The sequence below is a fragment of the Salvelinus alpinus genome, chromosome 35, assembly GCF_045679555.1.
Source record: "Salvelinus alpinus chromosome 35, SLU_Salpinus.1, whole genome shotgun sequence".
NCBI lineage: Eukaryota > Metazoa > Chordata > Actinopteri > Salmoniformes > Salmonidae > Salvelinus > Salvelinus alpinus.
In genome coordinates, this window is record NC_092120.1 from 14648290 (window position 1) to 14667403 (window position 19114).

The following is a 19114-nucleotide window of genomic DNA, read 5'->3' on the forward strand; positions in this document are numbered from 1 at the left end:
AACCTTGTTATAAACTGGGTGGTTCGAACCCTGAATGCCGATTGGCTGAAAGCCGTAGTATATCAGACCGTATACCATGGGTATGACAAAAAAAAACGTTTTAATGTTGTAATTACGTTGGTATCCAGTTTATAAAAGCAATAAGGCACCTTGTGGTATATGGTCAATATACCACGGCTAATGGCTGAATCAAGGCACTTCGCAGGCCAGTAAACGAAAGGTCGCTGGTTTGAATCCCCAAGCTGACTGGGTAAAATATCAATGTACCCTTGAGCTAGGCACTTAACCGTAATTGCTCCTGTAAGTTGCTCTGGATAAGAGTGTCTACTAAAATGTACAAATGTAAGACGTTGTGCTTTAGAGCAGCCCTTAGTTGTGGTATATTGGCCATATACCCCTCTGCACCAGACTATGGATATACTGACAAGATACATGTCCCTCTGCCCTAACAAAACAGTTGCCCACAAAGCAGCATGGAGGGCTGTCTAACTCCCACTTATCCTTTCTTTGAATTGGTGGATACATCTCATTATTGTAATACTTAAAAAAAATATTTGATTAGGGTCACTGATGTCAACCGCCTGTATTCAATGGCGAGAGATGCAATGCTACTAGCCTCATGATTGAGTATGCATAGCCATCTCGAGACAACTCCAATATAAAAAGTGTTTGTTTTTTCAAAGTTGCCGGTATGTCACGTGTCCTACTTATATCAGTACACTCATGACAACTTAAGCATTACAAAACTTCTATTCGATCAAATAAACCTCATGTAGCAAATAAGTCTTAAATTTTTTGTTGTTGACTAAATTCGACCCTCATTTACCTCCATACAAAAACTGCTTGCTTGGTGAGCGAAACAATGAAAAAACGCCACCTGCTGTAGGGAGGCAGATTTTCCGCCGAGTTGGGCCTCTCTTTCTCTTCCTGTCTGTACTCACCAAATTCGATACTTTGTAAACTGGTTTGACCTGGATGGCGCGCTTTGGTCACGTCCACATGTTTTCCCCACAGGTGCTTGCGCTTAGTAATTACATTGTTCTTTGTTGATGGGTGTTTGCCTAATATCTTTCTTCGTTGAATATGTATGTCATATTATGTCCTGATGTGTTGAAATGTGTTATGTATTTGCTAGTGATATTGAAACGAGTGAAGTATTGATTAGGCTATTGAGTGAGATATTTATTTAAATTGAGGAAATACCTGTTTATGTGCATTTTGGATTATCCCAGTGTTAAGGGTTGTGCTATTTTTTTACTTTATTAGCCTCAGGTGGCTCATTTTCGGGAAAATTTAGGCTGGAGGTGCATATTGTCCCAGTTGGAGCTCTGCTAAATCAGCTGTGTGAGGAATTGTCGGCACTCTGCCTGCCTAAAATGAAGCTAACCTTCTGCACCTGTACATAAATTCCACCATTTTGCCCCTGATTCCGTCTGACTCCTTCGCAGCCCCCTGACAAGACGGTCAGTGCTATTGGGGATCCCTGGGACGTCCCTAACCCATACCTTCACAATTTTTCGCTATTCATAAAAACTTAGGCTACCGTATTTATTATGAATTAAAATGACTATAACATGTATCATATATAATAAACATTATTTCAATAGATACCGGCGCAGGATTATAATTTATACAATTAATCCTGTGATTATTCTCATTATAAAATCAGTATGCGTGGGATACATTTTGTACTATTGACCAATCAGTTTAAAAGTAAACAGATAAGGACGCATCATGGGGCGGCGCTGTTTAGCGTGCAGGAAACCCCAAACCAAAGCACATGCGACACGAACACAGCAAAAAGAAACGGTAAGTTAGGCATTTTTTTTATAGTTCAATAAGTTGTTCATTTTAATACATTCGTATCACAAACTATTTTGTGATTTTTCTTTTACTTTTTGTTTCTTTTCGACTTTTTACGAATATAGGCTTACATAATGCTTGGCTTGCTATGTTATGTTAATAACCATTTGTAATGATTATGTATAGACGTTGACCTAGCCTACTATCAGATACGTTTTATTTTAGGCATTGTTCATGTTGCATTGTATTGTGTAACGATAGTATAATAAATCTATTGGCTAGAATAATGACGTTACAGCAACAGGTGATGGGCGTGGTTTGAATGGATACATTATTGATGGACTTCTCCTTAAACCAATCGGTTACTAGAACATGAGTGGAGTTTTCCACAAATTGCACTGCAGTATTCTTCTATTGAAATGAAACCGTATAGTAAAATAATAGAACGCTGCTGACCGCGCGACAGTCATCGGAAGCCCTGGATTGTGATCATTGGAAAACATGTTACTGGACCTCGTGAACACAGTTCCGCATATTCAGAGTGGATAGATGTAAGTGATGCCCTGCACGAAAATGTCTGGCTGAACGGAACGGTTGTAGCCTATGATAAAGATTCATGCCGCAATTTGAGAGCCTGGTTTCACGTCAAGTGACGTTACTGGCTGTCAGCATCTGTATGCCTATCGACTTTATATTAATTTACGCGCCTATCCTTGGAAATAGGCTTGTGCGTTGCTGCCGCCTAAAATTGAAGTGTGTAGCTTACCTTGACAAAGTCCGTTATTTCTGCATGGTATTTTCATTTGAGCCTATATAATTGAGGGTGTCTAGTGAATGTCATATGCATTTGGCAGTACTCAGGTCAAATGCTGCGCTCAATAAGTGAATAACACCTGGATAACTGATTTGATCACCTTTATGTAGTCTATAGGTATTTTGTGTCGATTTAAGTTTGTGGTAGACTTATATTTGTGTTTGATTTTTGCTTGTCTAAAGTAATATTTGTTTTGTTTTTAGGTCACTGCTGCAATCCAATTTGAATATAATCAGTGCCAATCATCGTTGTTGAAGTGGACCATCCCTTTTATTCCACCTGTTGTTCCCCACATGAGAAAAGATGGGGAATAGATTATCTGAACCACAGACCTTCCTCTCGAGAATCCCCTTCTTTCAGTCGTTCCATATCGCCATTTTGGGACTGGACTCTGCAGGTAAAACGACTGTCCTGTACAGGTTGCAGTTCAATGAGTTTGTCAACACAGTGCCTACCAAAGGCTTCAACGCAGAAAAGGTCAATGTGTCTTTGGGCGGCCACAGGACGGTGACCTTCCATTTCTGGGACGTGGGTGGTCAAGAGAAGTTGCGTCCATTGTGGAAGTCATACACACGCTGTACCGATGGAATTGTATTCGTGGTGGACTCTGTAGATGCCGAACGCATGGAGGAAGCTAAAACAGAGCTCCATAAAATCGCCAAGACCGGAGACAACCAGGGAGTGCCACTGCTGGTGGTGGCTAACAAGCAAGACCTGAGGCACTCTCTGAGCCTGGCGGAGATTGAAAAGGCGCTAGCGTTGAAGGAACTGGGCCCTGGCACGCCTTGGCACCTGCAGCCCACCTGTGCCATCATAGGAGACGGACTGAAAGATGGCATGGAGAGACTCCATGACATGATTCTTAAACGGAGAAAGATGCTCCGCCAACAGACGAGAAAGAGATGATCAAGCAGTGAACTGAATCTCTTGTTTTAAATGAAGGACAAAAGGAGATGTTCTCGCACCTGGATGGATATAGGAATTCTCCCATAAGCTCGGCACACTGAGTTTTATCAGTCAATGTTAAACTGTAGGTTATCGTGTTTCAGACAGCAAAGTCTCTTGCTTCATCTTCAGTATTTGTTGCTTTTTAGTGGTTGAGAAAGCACTATGAAGGTCAAGGATTTGGGGTTTATGATTTTATATAGGAATTTTTAAGTTGTCGTTACAAAGAATGGTTTTGATCCTTGGTATTAGACCATTAGTAATGGCTACTTCAAAAATGACGAGTTTGATGAACAGAAAAAATAAGTCACTTTTCTTTACAAAGGTTAGTGGAAGGACAACAAACGTGGTCTTCCTCAAAGGGAACTTTTGAACCTTGTAAAGAGTGCCTAAGCTACTTTTTAATGTTGTACCTTTTTGTATTTTTTTTATACAGTTTTCTTTCCTTCTCAAAAGGAAGGTACGGTCTTGCGCTTCTTGTCTGTCTAGTGTACCTCTGTCTGTTTATTAATGCACTTTAGATTACCTTTTTTGATGATTGAGTTTACAGCCTTGAGGTTTCCCAATAGAGCTTATTACACAAAGAGTTTAGTTGCTTCAAAAGAAGCAAACTGTACTGGGTCCCTATTGACCACATGGACAATAGATGGGATTTGTGTTTCATGTTTTCATCTTTAATAAAGCCTCTTTACAGCACTGCTTTTGTTTTGTATGAAGGATATTGCAATTTTGATTATTTGTCATTCTAATATTTTTTGAAAAGTTCTGCAAATCTGATGAGATGTGTAAAATGTACAGTTGAAATCGGAAGTTTACATACACCAAGTCGGTTAGGACATCTAATTTATGCATGACAAAAGTAATTTTTTCAACAATTGTTTACAGACAGATTATTTCACTTATAATTCACTGTATCACAATTCTAGTGGGTCAGAAGTTTACATACACTAAGTTGACTGTGCCATTAAACAGCTTGGACATTTTCAGAAAATGATGTCATGGCTTTAGATGCTTATTGACATAATTTGAGTCAATTGGAGGTGTACCTGGTGATGTATTGCAAGGCCTACCTTCACTCTGTGTCTCTTTGCTTGAGATCATGGGAAAATCTAAAGAAATCAGCCAAGACCTCAAAAAAGAAATTGTAGACCTCCACAAGTCTGGTTCATCCTTGAACAATTTCCAAATTCCTGAAGGTACCACGTTCATCTGTACAAACAATAGTATGCAAGTATAAACACCATTGGGCCACGCAGCCGTCATACCGCTCAGGAAGGAGACATGTTCCGTCTCCTAGAGATGAACGTCCTTTGGTGCGAAAAGTGCAAATCAATCCCAGAACAACAGCAAAGGACCTTGTGAAGATGCTGGAGGAAACGGGTACAAAAGTATCTATATCCACAGTAAAACAAGTCCTATATCGACATGACCTGAAAGGCCACTCAGCAAGGAAGAAGCCACTTCTCCCAAACCGCCATAAAAATGAAACATTAATAGGACCGTTTGGCCATAATGACCATCGTTGTGTTTGGAGGAAAAAGGGGGAGGCTTGCAAGCCGAAGAACACCATCCCAACCGTGAAGTACTGGGGTGGCAGCATCATGTTGTGGGGGTGCTTTGCTGCAGGAGGGACTGGTGCACTTCACAAACTAGATGGCATCATGAGGAAGATTGTGGATATATTGTAGCAACATCTCAAGACATCAGTCAGGAAGTTAAAGCTTGGTCACAAATGTGTCTTTCAAATGGACAATGACCCCAAGCATACTTCCAAAGTTGTGGCAAAATGGCTGAAGGACAACAAAGTCAAGGTATTGGATTGGCCATCACAAAGTCCTGACCTCAATCCCATAGAAAATGTGTGGGCAGAACTGAAAAGGTGTGTGCAAGCAAGGAGGCCTACAAACCTGACTCAGTTACACCAGCTCTGTCAGGAGGAATGGGCCAAAATTCATCCAACTTATTGTGGGAAGCTTGTGGAAGGCTACCCAAAATGTTTGACCCAAGTTAAACAATATAAAGGCAATGCTACCAAATACTAATTGAGTCTATGTAAACTTCTGACCCACTGGGAATGTGACGAAAGAAACAAAAGCTGAAATAAATCATTCTCTACTATTATTCTGACATTTCACATTCTTAAAATAAAGTGGTGATCCTAACTGACCTAAGACAGGGAATTTTTACTAGGATCAAATGTCAGGAACTGTGAAAAACTGAGTTTAAATGTATTTGGCTAAGGTGTATGTAAACTTCAGACTTCTACTGTATGTCCTCTGATTCTCATATTTGAAAGGAACTGAAGTAAATCAACAATGATTTTTGGTTGCTCATGCTCACACTTTGTACTGATAGATAATGAATCTCCCTTATTCCTCTTTCTGAAAGTAAACAAGACGGATATGATTGAGGTGATGGTGGTTGAGTGTTTACTTGCAGTGTGATTATAGGGCCTGGAGTCCTTTTATGTTTTCTGGAGCCAAGAGGATCAGCAATGCAGCCAGGGCAGTCTACTCTGTGCATGCCAAGCCAGATGACATACCCTGTACAACAGGCTGGGGAGGCAGAGCATTTTTGTGATGGGGAGAGGCTGTTGTCACATAGCTCAGTGAAGTGATGCCTGTTGCTCACCCATCCCTTTAGAACAATTGTAACCTTGTGCTCTAGAGCAACAGGGGGAGCAGCAGTTGACCTACTAAATATAGTCCTATATTTGCTCCTGTTATTCTGTTCTTTCCAATGCTCCACTTCAAGTGCAGAACTATCTCTTTGTTAACATGATGTATTTGACAAAATTATTAGATCTGTTTTTGTAATGGTCCTGTATGTTATAGATGCCATTTCACTGTCCTTTTTTCCACAATTCAAATGATATTAGTAATGTTAAACCTACACATTTTACAATGTCTGTCTTTGATTGATATGCATCAGGTTTTAAAGAAAGACAGTACGGCCTCAGGTCCGAGATTAACTCATCTGTGTTGAACAACTCCCCAGTTTGTTTTCCAAGGAAGGAAACCCTGTTGGATGGCAGCAACATATTCCTGCTATTCCCATTTCCTGCTCTCCATTCTAGGAAAGGGGGTTAATGGGAGTGAGTGTGAGTCTGATCATGGGACTGGTCGCCCCTTATCCCTGTTTTGGGGTCCGATCCTGATACAGGCCTGGTGGCAGGGTCTCTTCCTTTGATCCTCTGATGTAATTAACTAGGGATTAGGATTGGACATAGCTTTGGAAATCCTAAAGCTGGTTTCCTTTCTCACACTTTGCTTTTGCTAACTCAATTATAAACACACGGAAAAGTAACATTCATGGCCTGTAATGGCCTGTCGTCACATGATATCCCTGTGCCCAACTAGTTTCCTGGACATCTACTAGGTGGTGGGTTTTATTTGACCGCTTGGCCCTGGCTGAGGTCAACTCTGTGACGATAGTAAGTCCCTCTCCTCAGTAACAGGATCACTGTAGGAAAGGCATTGTCTCACGTCTGCGCTGGCAACTGCGTGTCGCGTTAGGAAGACAATTGTAGGAAAGGAGAAAACCACTCCTCATTCCACTACTCTACTAGCTAACCTTGAGATTAGGAATGCCGTGCGTCAACTCACTTTCTCAAAGTGCAATAAAATGTACATCGTCTGTCTCTGGAGCAAGTCGGAATAAAATATTTTTTTGTGGAAATATTTCCTCTACCTGTGTAGTAAAAATGTATTTTCTCTAACTGTATACATTTTCAAGCTGTGTACACTGTACTCAAGGGAAGTAGCAATAATGCATACTCCTCTGCTTCTCATTATGGAGGGTTATCATATCAGGATTCATCTTTCTTTTTCCTGTCTTAGCGAGCGAGTGGCCTATTTACATGTGAATTCTTCCATCGTCCTAGCAGCCTCTCTGAAAGTAGGGTGAACGGGGCCACCTGCAAGGGGAAAGAAAAGGGAGGGAAAGAAAGACAGAGAGCTCTAGAGAAGCTTGCTCTTGCTCATCATTGGTGTAAGGAAGCTCTCTTTCCATTAATCCTCAGAGGCATGAAAAGAGAGACAGAAGAAATGAACAGGACCAGATGGGCGTATAACAGGGTTTTACCGAATTTAGCCCGGGGGTGATTTTATTTGGACCCCCAAGTTTTCTGAGCAAATAAAACACTAGCAAATCAGCTCCAAGTGATTTTAATTTGGAAATCTGTTCCAAAATATTCCCATGCATAATAGATACAGTGGGGCAAAAAAGTATTTAGTCAGCCACCAATTGTGCAAGTTCTCCCACTTAAAAAGATGAGAGAGGCCTGTAATTTTCATCATAGGTACACTTCAACTATGACAGACAAAATGAGAAAAAACAATCCAGAAAATCACATTGTAGGATTTTTAATTTATTTATTTGCAAATTATGGTGGAAAATAAGTATTTGGTCACCTACAAACAAGCAAGATTTCTGTCTCTCACAGACCTGTAACTTCTTCTTTAAGAGGCTCCTCTGTCCTCCACTCGTTACCTGTATTAATGGCACCTGTTTGAACTTGTTATCAGTATAAAAGACACTTGTCCACAACCTCAAACAGTCACACTCCAAACTCCACTATGGCCAAGACCAAAGAGCTGTCAAAGGACACCAGAAACAAAATTGTAGACTTGCACCAGGCTGGGAAGACTGAATCTGCAATAGGTAAGCAGCTTGGTTTGAAGAAATCAACTGTGGGAGCAATTTTTAGGAAATGGAAGACATACAAGACCACTGATAATCTCCCTCGATCTGGGGCTCCACGCAAGATCTCACTCTGTGGGGTCAAAATGATCACAAGAACGGTGAGCAAAAATTCCAGAACCACACGGGGGGACCTAGTGAATGACCTGCAGAGAGCTGGGACCAAAGTAACATTTACATTTACATTTAAGTTATTTAAACAAAGCCTACCATCAGTAACACACTACGCCGCCAGGGACTCAAATCCTGCAGTGCCAGACGTGTCCCCCTGCTTAAGCCAGTACATGTCCAGACCCGTCTGAAGTTTGCTAGAGAGCATTTGGATGATCCAGAAGAAGATTGGGAGAATGTCATATGGTCAGATGAAACCAAAATAGAACTTTTTTGGTAAAAACTCAACTCGTCGTGTTTGGAGGACAAAGAATGCTGAGTTGCATCCAAAGAACACCATACCTACTGTGAAGCATGGGGGTGGAAACATCATGCTTTGGGGCTGTTTTTCTGCAAAGGGACCAGGACGACTGATCCGTATAAAGGAAAGAATGAATGGGGCCATGTATCGTGAGATTTTGAGTGAAAACCTCCTTCCATCAGCAAGGGCATTGAAGATGAAACATGGCTGGGTCTTTCAGCATGACAATGATCCCAAACACACCGCCCGGGCAACGAAGGAGTGGCTTCGTAAGAAGCATTTCAAGGTCCTGGAGTGGCCTAGCCAGTCTCCAGATCTCAACCCCATAGAAAATCTTTGGAGGGAGTTGAAAGTCCGTGTTGTCCAGCAACAGCCCCAAAACATCACTGCTCTAGAGGAGATCTGCATGGAGGAATGGGCCAAAATACCAGCAACAGTGTGTGAAAACCTTGTGAAGACTTACAGAAAACGTTTGACCTCTGTCATTGCCAACAAAGGGTATATAACAAAGTATTGAGATAAACTTTTGTTATTGACCAAATACTTATTTTCCACCATAATTTGCGAATAAATTCATAAAAAATCCTACAATGTGATTTTCTGGATTTTTTTTCTCATTTTGTCTGTCATAGTTGAAGTGTACCTATGATGAAAATTACAGGCCTCTCTCATCTTTTTAAGTGGGAGAACTTGCACAATTGGTGGCTGACTAAATACCTTTTTGCCCCACTGTATATGTGATCGTATACAAATGTAAGCAAGGTTGGAAATTATTATGTTTTAGTCAAATATAGCAGTTTGGGCTTCAAATTTGCAGTCTTCAAATGATTTGTCATTATGTTCTGGCCTCCTGACTATCCGCTCAAGAAAAAAATCAGCCTGAGGCTTAATGTAGTTTATGATCTTTGGCATATAATCTTTCATTGGTCCCATAGATGAATTCATTATCCATTCATTAGGGTTTCTAACTTTCTGAATCATTGTTCCTATTATGAATATGTTCCTAGAAATTATCCATTTAATATTCTGGGTCTTGGAAGTCATGGGAAGTAAGACCAATAAACATTGTGTTATCCTTGCTGCTGTTGCTTGTGGTGATTATTTTTGATAAAATATTGCTGTTGGTTTGGATATCGTGCTGGCAACGCCATCGCTATGAGTTAGTTCATTAGCTACTCACTGAATGTGAATGTGATTTTATTATTCCTATCTGGGCTGTTTTGCTATGCATAGAAGTCAGTGCTGCCTGCATGTTCATGTGATGGCATCCCTTGCCTTACACTGTGTGGAAGGCTCTGTGAATGGCTCATTGTCAAGGTGATGATTGCTTTGTCAACTTGTCTGTGACTGAGAGGGCTTGAATGTTGGCAGCTGTGATCTGAATGGGAGACTGTCTATGTGAGAGAGGGGGACAGAGAGAGAGAGAAGTAATGTGTAGATTACTTTGTCATTCTCTCTGCCATTCGGCCATACACACACACTCTCACACACACACTATATATGTATGAAAAAACTCCCGCCAGTCTAGTCATTGTGAAGCACAAGCCTGTGAAATCTGGCTTTCGTTTCAATTGTGCATGAAGGATTAGGACAGGGGCAGACTGAAGTCCCCATAGCTTTGTAGTGGCTCCATTGTCTGGTGGCAAACGTCAGGGAAAGTTGTGACCTGTAAAAGCAAGGGTTCAACTCAAAGGACTGATTCTTTTGGTGAGGGGGATGCTGGAGAAAATATATTTTAATGGAGGCAGCTCAAATCTAAATAGGCTAGTTGTGAAATATTTTGTTCATTTTTTGTCTCACCAACTTGTTTACTTTGAACTATGTTTATGAAAAAGGACACATTGTTTTGTCCGGAAGGTCCCTCTCTGTTTCGCATTGATTTTCAAATCAGCCTGTCATAAGGATGTCGGGCCCAAAATGAAGTTGCAATCCATGAGAGGGTTCTTTTGAGAGGTTTGTGTAATGTGCCATACGATACAGAAGTTAATGCAGTTGCCCCTCCTGACTTTGTTCTCTTCTTTGTCCCATTGCATTTCATTCTTGTTCCATACAGTATGTCACTAATGCCATATCTAATGGATGTGATTGTAATCACATTGGATCATAATCTAACTGTTAAACATCAGTGTGCAGAAGAACGTTTTTGACAACTTAACCCTAATTGCTAATGTAAGTCACCCTGGATAGGAGCGTCTTCTAAGTGACTAAAATGTCATTCCATTCCAGTTGTAAGGGGTAGACATCTCAGAAATGGGTTGACTGTCAAGGTTGACATTTGGCAAGCCTTTTCTATGAGACACTGTGGGGGCACCCTAATATCTGCAAGGTAATTCAACAGCCGTGCCATAAAGACTTTATAGGAGGAGTTCATTAACTACAAAGAACATTGGGATTGAATAATGGAACCAGACGCTTTTAGCAGAGTCTAGGAGGGGTCGTATTGATGTTGCCCAATCATTTACGCCCACCACCGACTGGCCAGGGGTCCTCAATCTGTTTCGATTGCCGTGGCACTCAGGGATGGCCCTCACTGTAGGAGCCCTTTGCTTTCAGGCTGAGGCTCTCTGCTTCGGTACTCTGGTGTACGAATGCGCCATCTGCCCCACAGCCACATTAAAGTCAAGATAAGAGAGCAAATGATTGGGTTCAGTGGAGTCTGTGTTTCATGGGTCTGCACTCAAGCATACCCTTTATCTTTCTCAGTGTCTCTCTTTTTTTTAACGGCAGTAAGAGGAGATGTCTGGTTAATCTCTCTCACTCTGTCCTCAGCTGTCGGCATGGAGGGCTAGGAACTGTTAGCGGGCTGACGGAATCTCAGAGAAATAATTACATTATTTTCAAACCCTTAACTTACAGGGCCAGGGCTTGATTTGTAGGCTACAGCTAGCAATTTGAACATTAGGGTTGTGTTCGGCTTTGAAGAATGTTGTTTGACCAAAATGTGTGTGCTAAAGTAACTTGCAAAAATGGTCCCACTGGGCAAAGACGTCAATTCAACCTCTATTCAACGTTGTTTCCACGTCATTTCAATGAAATTCAACCAGTGTGTGCCCAGTGGTGTACTTTGAATTAAGTATATTGATATGTTCATAGTAAAGGTTTCATGGTTGATCAGCTTAATCAGTTTTGAAACACAGCTGTGATATGTCAGCTAGTGAACCCAAATATACAATATTACAAAAGACATGAACTACAATGATAGTGTAGTTTCATATGAAGTAAACACGGGACGGGACCCCTTACACTCTCTCTCTCTCTCCAAGTGAAACCTTGTGGGGCGGTTATTGTCCTCTGACCCCCTTAGTCATAAATCAAACTAAATTAAAGTCAGGATCCCCAGTGCGTCTGGTGCCCCACCTCTGGTAACAGAGCCTGGCCCAGCCGTTGCCCCTGCTCTCCCTCTGCATTCATCACTGCTTCTCTCTGGTGTGCTCACTCATCTGTGTCCAACACACTGGAACACTCCTGTCTAGGAAGGCGCAACAGGCAGGCAGGAAAACCCTGTTATCAGGAGGAAGCAAGGGGATTCTTCTTTTCTTCAACTCAGGTTTCTTCAGATTTTCTATCTTTCTGTCTCTCTCTGTCTCTCTCTCTCTTTCACTCTGATGGATCATATGGCAGCAATTACTGTATGTTGCAGTTAAGCCTCATATCACTTTCTCCCATTGTTTTCATGAACCCTTCACTCTCAACTCACCCCAAATTCTTCAAGCATTCTCCACTGCTTGGAGTGAAGGCCAAATTAGAGTTATTTGCGAAATCACCATAGTACACATGTTAATATGCTGTTTATCAGGCCCTTCACGTTAGGTGTTGTTCTATGAAATAGACCCAAGACCTTCACAATCAGGATGTTACCAAAGAATAATGGACAAGTAGCAAGTTGCTAATTAATTGAGCCAATTTAAATTGAGCAGAACAATTGTGACCTATCCAGTGTGAAGACATCCAGTATGTTCAGTGCTTGCCTAGAAGCTGCTGTATGGCATTGAGGAAAGTGAAGGGCCTGATAAGCTGTAGGGGACTCCCTAGTAAAGCTGTGGTTTAATCTCCCTAGATATGGATGATAATCCATTTTAAAAAGGGTAATATTCTCAATGTTACTGATGATTTGCGACATCCTTAGTGTGGACATGTGACCCAAATGCAGCTCTCTGACACCACTGACCAACACTTTCATATGAATTCGACATTTCAGTATGTTGTAAGCTGTTAGTATGTTCAGTTCAGTATGTTGTCAGCTGTTAAGTGTTGTTCTATGAATTAGACCCAAGACCTTGAACACACCTTGGTTTGTCCTTGATTGCAATGAAGATGCTAACCCAAGCATGAACAGTCCAACAAATATATACATTTTTAAGGTCTACTGTAAAAATAGGTAGAACTACAAGTGCAACTACGTGCAGTGAGAGGACTGAGTGGATAGTGATTATCTTGCCTAACGCAATTAGACTTGGTATGCTAAAATGGACATGCATCCAACAGTTGCTGCTCTGCCAACCTGAGACACACAGAGCTCCTTGTGATCGTTATGGCCGTTTTTCCTGGTCTTTTCTGTGGAAAACCATTATGATTTTCTATTGTATGAGCACAGGTGGTTCCTGTTCAATCTGTTTCCTGCTACTGCTATGGTCACAGTCATTTTCCTGCTTTTACCTCTCACCACTTCCAATACGGTAGACCTTTTCTAACGCCTTTACACAAAAGCTTTTTTTATTTCTTGAATTGATATACACATATAAAGTAGTATATTGGGCTTTCTTACACCATAATTGTCACATCTGAACCATAGAAATACAATAACTCTATTCTATTTCATGTGTTCCTTATAACCAAAGAACGTCTCATTGAATGAGAGAACGTCAAGATAACTTGATAAAAGTTTAATTCGTCTGTCTCTTTGAAAGGGACTTGACTCTCCGCAGCTCCATAAGAAGCTGCTCCGCCCAGGCGCCCACCATGGGATCAAACAAACAGATTCCTTTGAGCCGTACTTTGTTACAGAAATGAAAGCACAGCGATAATGACTTTGTGATGGTAGTTGAAACTCTAGCCGAGCCTCCCAGTGCCAGATCTGAGGCTGTAGACTGGAAGCTCATTAGCAGTATATATCTCTCTGGCTACACTGACTGAACACAATGTAGCTTTGTCTCTATGCAGTCCGGGTCTTTGATACAGTGAGGCCCTGTGCTGAGAAAGACAATCTGACTCAGGATGGAGACACTTCAAAAGAGGGCTGGCTCCACCTTTAGCTCTCCCTGAAACCACAGAGGACAGATAGGGGTTGTCCATCATCCACCCTCATCAAGGGCAAGGCCAGGTCAGTACCTATCTCCCCTTGAACATGAGCTCAATAGAGATCGTAATTGTCATACAGATTCCACTAATGCAGGTGCATTTCATCCTACATATGTGGTCTCAGATGAGATGACTACAGGTGCAATACCACAATTGTGGAATCTGGTACTTCATTTGGATGATTTGGGAAGTTTTGATACCCCGCTACTAACACTTCACTTCTTCACTGGAAGGCTGACATGCTTGTTGACGTTGATCTTGAAGTGTGGCCCACTCGCTCTGGGCAACACAATAGCCTGGCAGGTAACTGGAAAAGTTTGAATGAGAGGAAAAGTGAATGATGCAGAAACAGGAAGGCAATTGGCTAGCAGATGGCAAAAACACTAACTATCTGACACCGGGGACAACATCCCATTCCATACTGCTTGAGGTGTTGTTTATGTTGTATTCTGAGCCGTGGACCTTAAGACAATGACAATTGGCATCTTGATTACTCAGACAGTAAGTGTGCAAATGCTGTTATTTAATGCCAAAGTGATTCTGCATCGCTGTTCTCACAAACACCCAGAAAATAATGATAATTGTATTGAGTTGGGGTCAGCAAAAACTTTGATAGAAAGTTGAAGAAAAGTACAAGCCAAACCCTCTAAAACCCCATATTACTCACAAAGAACATACATGTTTGTATTTGTTTACACTTTGCTCACTCCTGAGTATTATTTGAGGTCCTTGTCCTCACAATGGACCCCTCCGGTGGGAGAAGGCATGGCGTGGGTGGCTGGTGTTATGATTTGGACTAGCTCTGCTCAGGACCGGTTTCACTAGAGCAGGTGCTTCCTTGTACAAAATCCTCACCAGCTGCAGAGCACACCGGTCACTGAAGGACAAACAACAGGCATGTGGAGAACGGGAACTCTCTTGGCAGGAAAACCCATTGCACATAATCCCTCATCAACTATTGTTAACATCAGCATCGCAGCGTTTTTGTCATGTGAGGGCATACCACCGGAAGGCCCGGAGATGATCAATGATAGAAATACAGTGCCCTTTTATTTTGGCATAGAATGTAACATTGTTGTGGACTTGCTGTAAGTCTGGAAGAAATATTCATGGTCTGTCATGACAATAGTCAAGTCCACATTTCATCATTCCTAAACAAAGCTGCAAGACCAGTATATAAGGAAGCAGTCTGACTTTGAACCGCTTAGGGAAATCCCTGTCCACATACCACTCAGATTCCACACAGTCTATGATGCTTCGAGCCATTTGAATTTCTAGTGTGCCATCAATTGTTGCATACATTAGTGGATGGTGTCCTATTTCTGTACTGTTGCTAATGGAGAGAGGGAGAATGTGGGCTGGTTTTGTTCCCCCATCCGCTGTCCTGTCTCACAGTAGGGGGATACCCATTCCCCCTTTTCTCCCCCTCTCCCCATTCTCTTTCACACTCACCCACTCTACAAGCAGAGAGACAAGCGGTGCTATAGGCTATCGAAGTAGGCCATAACCCAGCCAATAAAACACGTGTCCATGCAGAGCACATGAGGTTGGTGGCACCTTCATTGGGGAGAAAGGGCTCGTGGTAATGACTGGAGCAGAATTAGTGGCATGGTATCAAATATGTGTTTGATGCCGTTCCATTTGCTCCGTTCCGGGCCATTTATTATGAGCCGTTCTCCCCACAGCAGAGCCTCCACTGATGCAGAGCCAGAGATATGTGTCCTACCTGGACTCCAATACAAAGAAAGATATTCTGAGCCTCAGGGACCTGAGGCACTCCCATGCTAGTAAAGGAAGTGGTGGAGTAAGTTTGTGTGATATTGTGGTTATAGAAAAAGTTCACCTTCACACTACAACAGAGAGGTCACAATGAGGATTGTGTTACTAATCATACCCAATTTACCAACTAGCCAAACATTTGTTGAGGACTGTTTATTCGCCATGGACACAAGACGTGCTATGGTTCTCAGTTATCTAACAAACCTTTCTCATAACACTCAGCAAATCAACAACTTCCTCCTGGCACTTATAAGAACGAGTTTTCTCCAGAAATGGGGATGTCCTTTCTGACGGATTGCAGGAGGTCTCCCTAAATGAACGCTTGAATTATGCAGTGCAACATTTTGACAGGTCAGAGTATAATTTCCTGTTAACCCAATCACTGGACAGATTAATGGACATTTAGATCTATGGGAATGAGGCTCTGTGGTTCACATTGTGGACATTGACTAATTGAGATCTGTCAGCTTAATGGGAAAGACAGTAAAGACAGTAGATAATAAACAATCTCAAACTGGTTTATTGCATTTTCAATGCATAACAAGTCTGCCCTGTAAGTTTAAAGGATAGTCAATGCTCACAATGATTTGGTTTAGTCATTCAGGAGCACCTCTGTGAAAACAGCCCTCCCTCTAACAGTAATGACCAGCTACACCTCGTAAGCAAACAAGACTCCATTCACTATGAGATAACCCGCCGTGACGTCATTAAACAAACAACAGAACCTAAAAGTAATAAAACTCTTCCCGATGTTTTGTTGACGTTGTCCTTACCAGTGGGTGTTAGCTCATCCACAATGGTCAAAGTCTAACTCTAAACCCGATGTTTTGTGCCATGCAGTCTAACACAACAGTCATTACATGTAGTCATGCTAAACATTGACTCCTACAGGTACCTACCTGCCTGTGGTGCCATTCAAAGAGAATATTATACAGTAGGCCTCTGTCATTTTCAGCTTTGCCAAAATTACAGTTGTCAGTATGGTACTTTTGAGTGTAATGACCCAGGATTAGAACATCAGGTGTGTGTGTCTGTTCTGTGTTGCGTGTCCTGTTCTTCCCATTTATTCTACAGTTTATACATTCAGAATGTTAGCACTCGTGCATCATTCTAGAAATCATCACCATGACAACCATGTCTAAGTAATCCTTTGACAATACATGTTGCATTAGCTTCATCACATCTGTAGGCCACTAGACAAGACTGTAAGGAGGCCATCTTATGTGAATCAAGTGCAAAACCAGCTATGTTGAGGGCTTGTGTGTCTTCTGTTTGTTGTTGATTATTGGCTTGGTTCTGTGTGTACAGTTGTTTGGGTGTCCACTTTCTCACTGAGTGTCTTTCTTTCAACAAGCAGCTCATGACGTCTGTGGATCACATGAAGGAGGACAAGTGAAAAGAAAGTCCAGGATGGCCAGATCAAAGAAAAGAATGGAGGAGAAGGTGACAAGTGACAGTGACGGGGAAGATTACTACAGAACAGAGGGAGAACGGATGAAGAAAGCAAAAGCCGCCATTGTGTCAATATTATCAGCAAGAGTGGAGAAAACAGAGAGGAGTAAGGCGGCGATGGACAGAAAGGAACAAGAGATGGAGATGACGAGGATGAAGGAAAAGTGGGAGAAGTTACACAAACGCGAGGAGATGGTCTTGGAGGGATTGGAAGTGGTCAGAGAAGAGAGCGAGCAGTTAAAGGAAGAGAGAGAGCGGATTCAGAAGGAGATGGAGAACATTCAAAAGGAGAAAAAAAGGCAGATTACGAGAGAAAGCGATGATCTGAGGAGACCAAGAGTGCAGGTGGTGTCGTACAGGCAGACGTTGGGGAAAGAGGGAGAGGAGCTCAGGGAGGAGAGGTTGGAGATGAAGGAGCTAATGGAGATGCTACTTGAAAAGGAGGCGATGCTCAAGGAGAGAGAGAAGTTTAAAGAAAAGAGAAAGATAGAGGAGAAAAAGATGAAGGAAAGGAAGGTCATTGACTTGGCACGTATGTTTATGAGTGAAGCGTTAAAGGCCATCGAAAAACAGCGGAAGAAGAGAGAAAAAGAAAGGGGGCCATTGAGGAGGGAGATAGAAAGGATCCTTAAAGAGAAGGAGACAATAAAGGAGAGGAGCAAGGAGGAAGAGGGGCAAGAGGAGGAGAGGGCGAAGAGGAGAGCGATACGAGTTAGTCATCACTCATTCTACTGAACCGCAACATAAAAAATATGATTTACAGCATTAAACAAACGCAGCATGAAATTCCTTAACCTTCCACTATTTTTGTTTACATCCTTAATAGCCAGCTCTAGTTCAATGCTAAGTTAACAGTAGATTCTTATCAAGAAATAATACTTTATTATTGTGGACTGAACTATAGCATGCTAGTTGCTCTCCCTGTTTTCTGAGATATGCTTGCCTGGAACTACAATGCTTCAGAGATATAGTTTCCTGGAATTTGAGGACTTCCAATGGCGGCCTTTGTTATTGGTTGAGGTGTATAAAAGCATAGTGGTGAAAGGCTGTACCATAAGCTACATTCTACAGAGTTACAGAAGAGAGAGGTGTGAGGACTCTGTGGCTGGTCAGACCGTGTGGGTCAGGTGAGGTGAGGGTAGGGAGTGCATTGTATTAAATCACTGCTCTGAGTTGCCCTTAATTAAGCACAGATCTAGAATAGTTTGTGCTCCCTTAATCCAGTATTTGCTAGCACGTATTACAGTGCACAAGACTGACCTTAGATCAGCAAATGACTATAGAGAGCAATATTTATCAGGACTTAAGTATTAGGAGTGGCACTTGTATGTGGATACTTACACCTGCACCTTAAAACAGAAATGTTGCTTATAGCCCAAAAATTATTCATAGTGTGGGTATCCGGTTATGTCTTCCCAAAATAGGCGTCAACATGTCTGCAGGCCAATCACTCCAATAGGAGGTCGATGGTCAAGTTTAGGAACACTTCAAATTTATATTTTCAGGTGATGGAGTATGTAGGCTATACACTGAACATTCGTTATTTAGTGTATCCAGTTGAATCGATTCAACACTTATAACTGAAAACGTTTGAGATATGAAGCAAGCTATTTTGATCATTTGTGGCTTATGAGGCTCTGCTGTAATACTATAATATCTGCTGTAATACTGCAAGATTCCAGTTGTATGTGGTACATTAATATGAAACACTCCTTAAAACAGGGTTAAACCATTTAATGGTTTAATTTCCCCTTCAAAGTCATATTATGGCTATCTTTAAGATGATCTCATGGGGTTAAATCATTGAGTAATGCGTTCCTATATTTTCATCAATCCCCATAGACTACATATCCTCTGCCCACTTTAACTATGGCCAAAACTCCAGACCGTTCACTTCATACATTATTAAT

The 19114-nt window shown here is 41.7% G+C and overlaps 1 protein-coding gene across 4 annotated transcripts; it reads left to right on the forward strand.

The window, feature by feature from the left end:
- Window positions 1–1450: 1450 nt before the first annotated feature.
- On the forward strand, window positions 1451–18086 carry LOC139564191 (ADP-ribosylation factor-like protein 4A). 4 transcript variants are annotated; one of them, XM_071383460.1, is made up of 2 exons: window positions 1451–1809; window positions 2821–4258. In XM_071383460.1, the coding sequence occupies exon 2, from the start codon at window positions 2921–2923 to the stop codon at window positions 3521–3523; it is 603 nt and encodes a 200-aa protein (XP_071239561.1). In that variant the 5' UTR covers window positions 1451–1809; window positions 2821–2920; the 3' UTR covers window positions 3524–4258. The 4 variants fall into 4 exon arrangements, with proteins under 4 accessions (XP_071239561.1, XP_071239558.1, XP_071239560.1 ...); XM_071383457.1 differs by lacking the exon at window positions 2821–4258 and adding an exon at window positions 17110–18086 and having other exon boundaries at window positions 1578–1809; XM_071383459.1 differs by lacking the exon at window positions 1451–1809 and adding an exon at window positions 2164–2354.
- The last annotated feature ends 1028 nt before the right edge of the window (window positions 18087–19114 follow it).

Excerpts from the sequence above, each read along its gene's own strand:
- LOC139564191 (XM_071383457.1), top strand. The coding sequence starts at position 1,671 with ATGCGTGGGATACATTTTGTACTATTGACCAATCAGTTTAAAAGTAAA. Across the intron at positions 1,810-17,109 it reads GAACACAGCAAAAAGAAACG|CTCATGACGTCTGTGGATCA; the intron begins GTAAGTTAGGCA and ends TTCAACAAGCAG.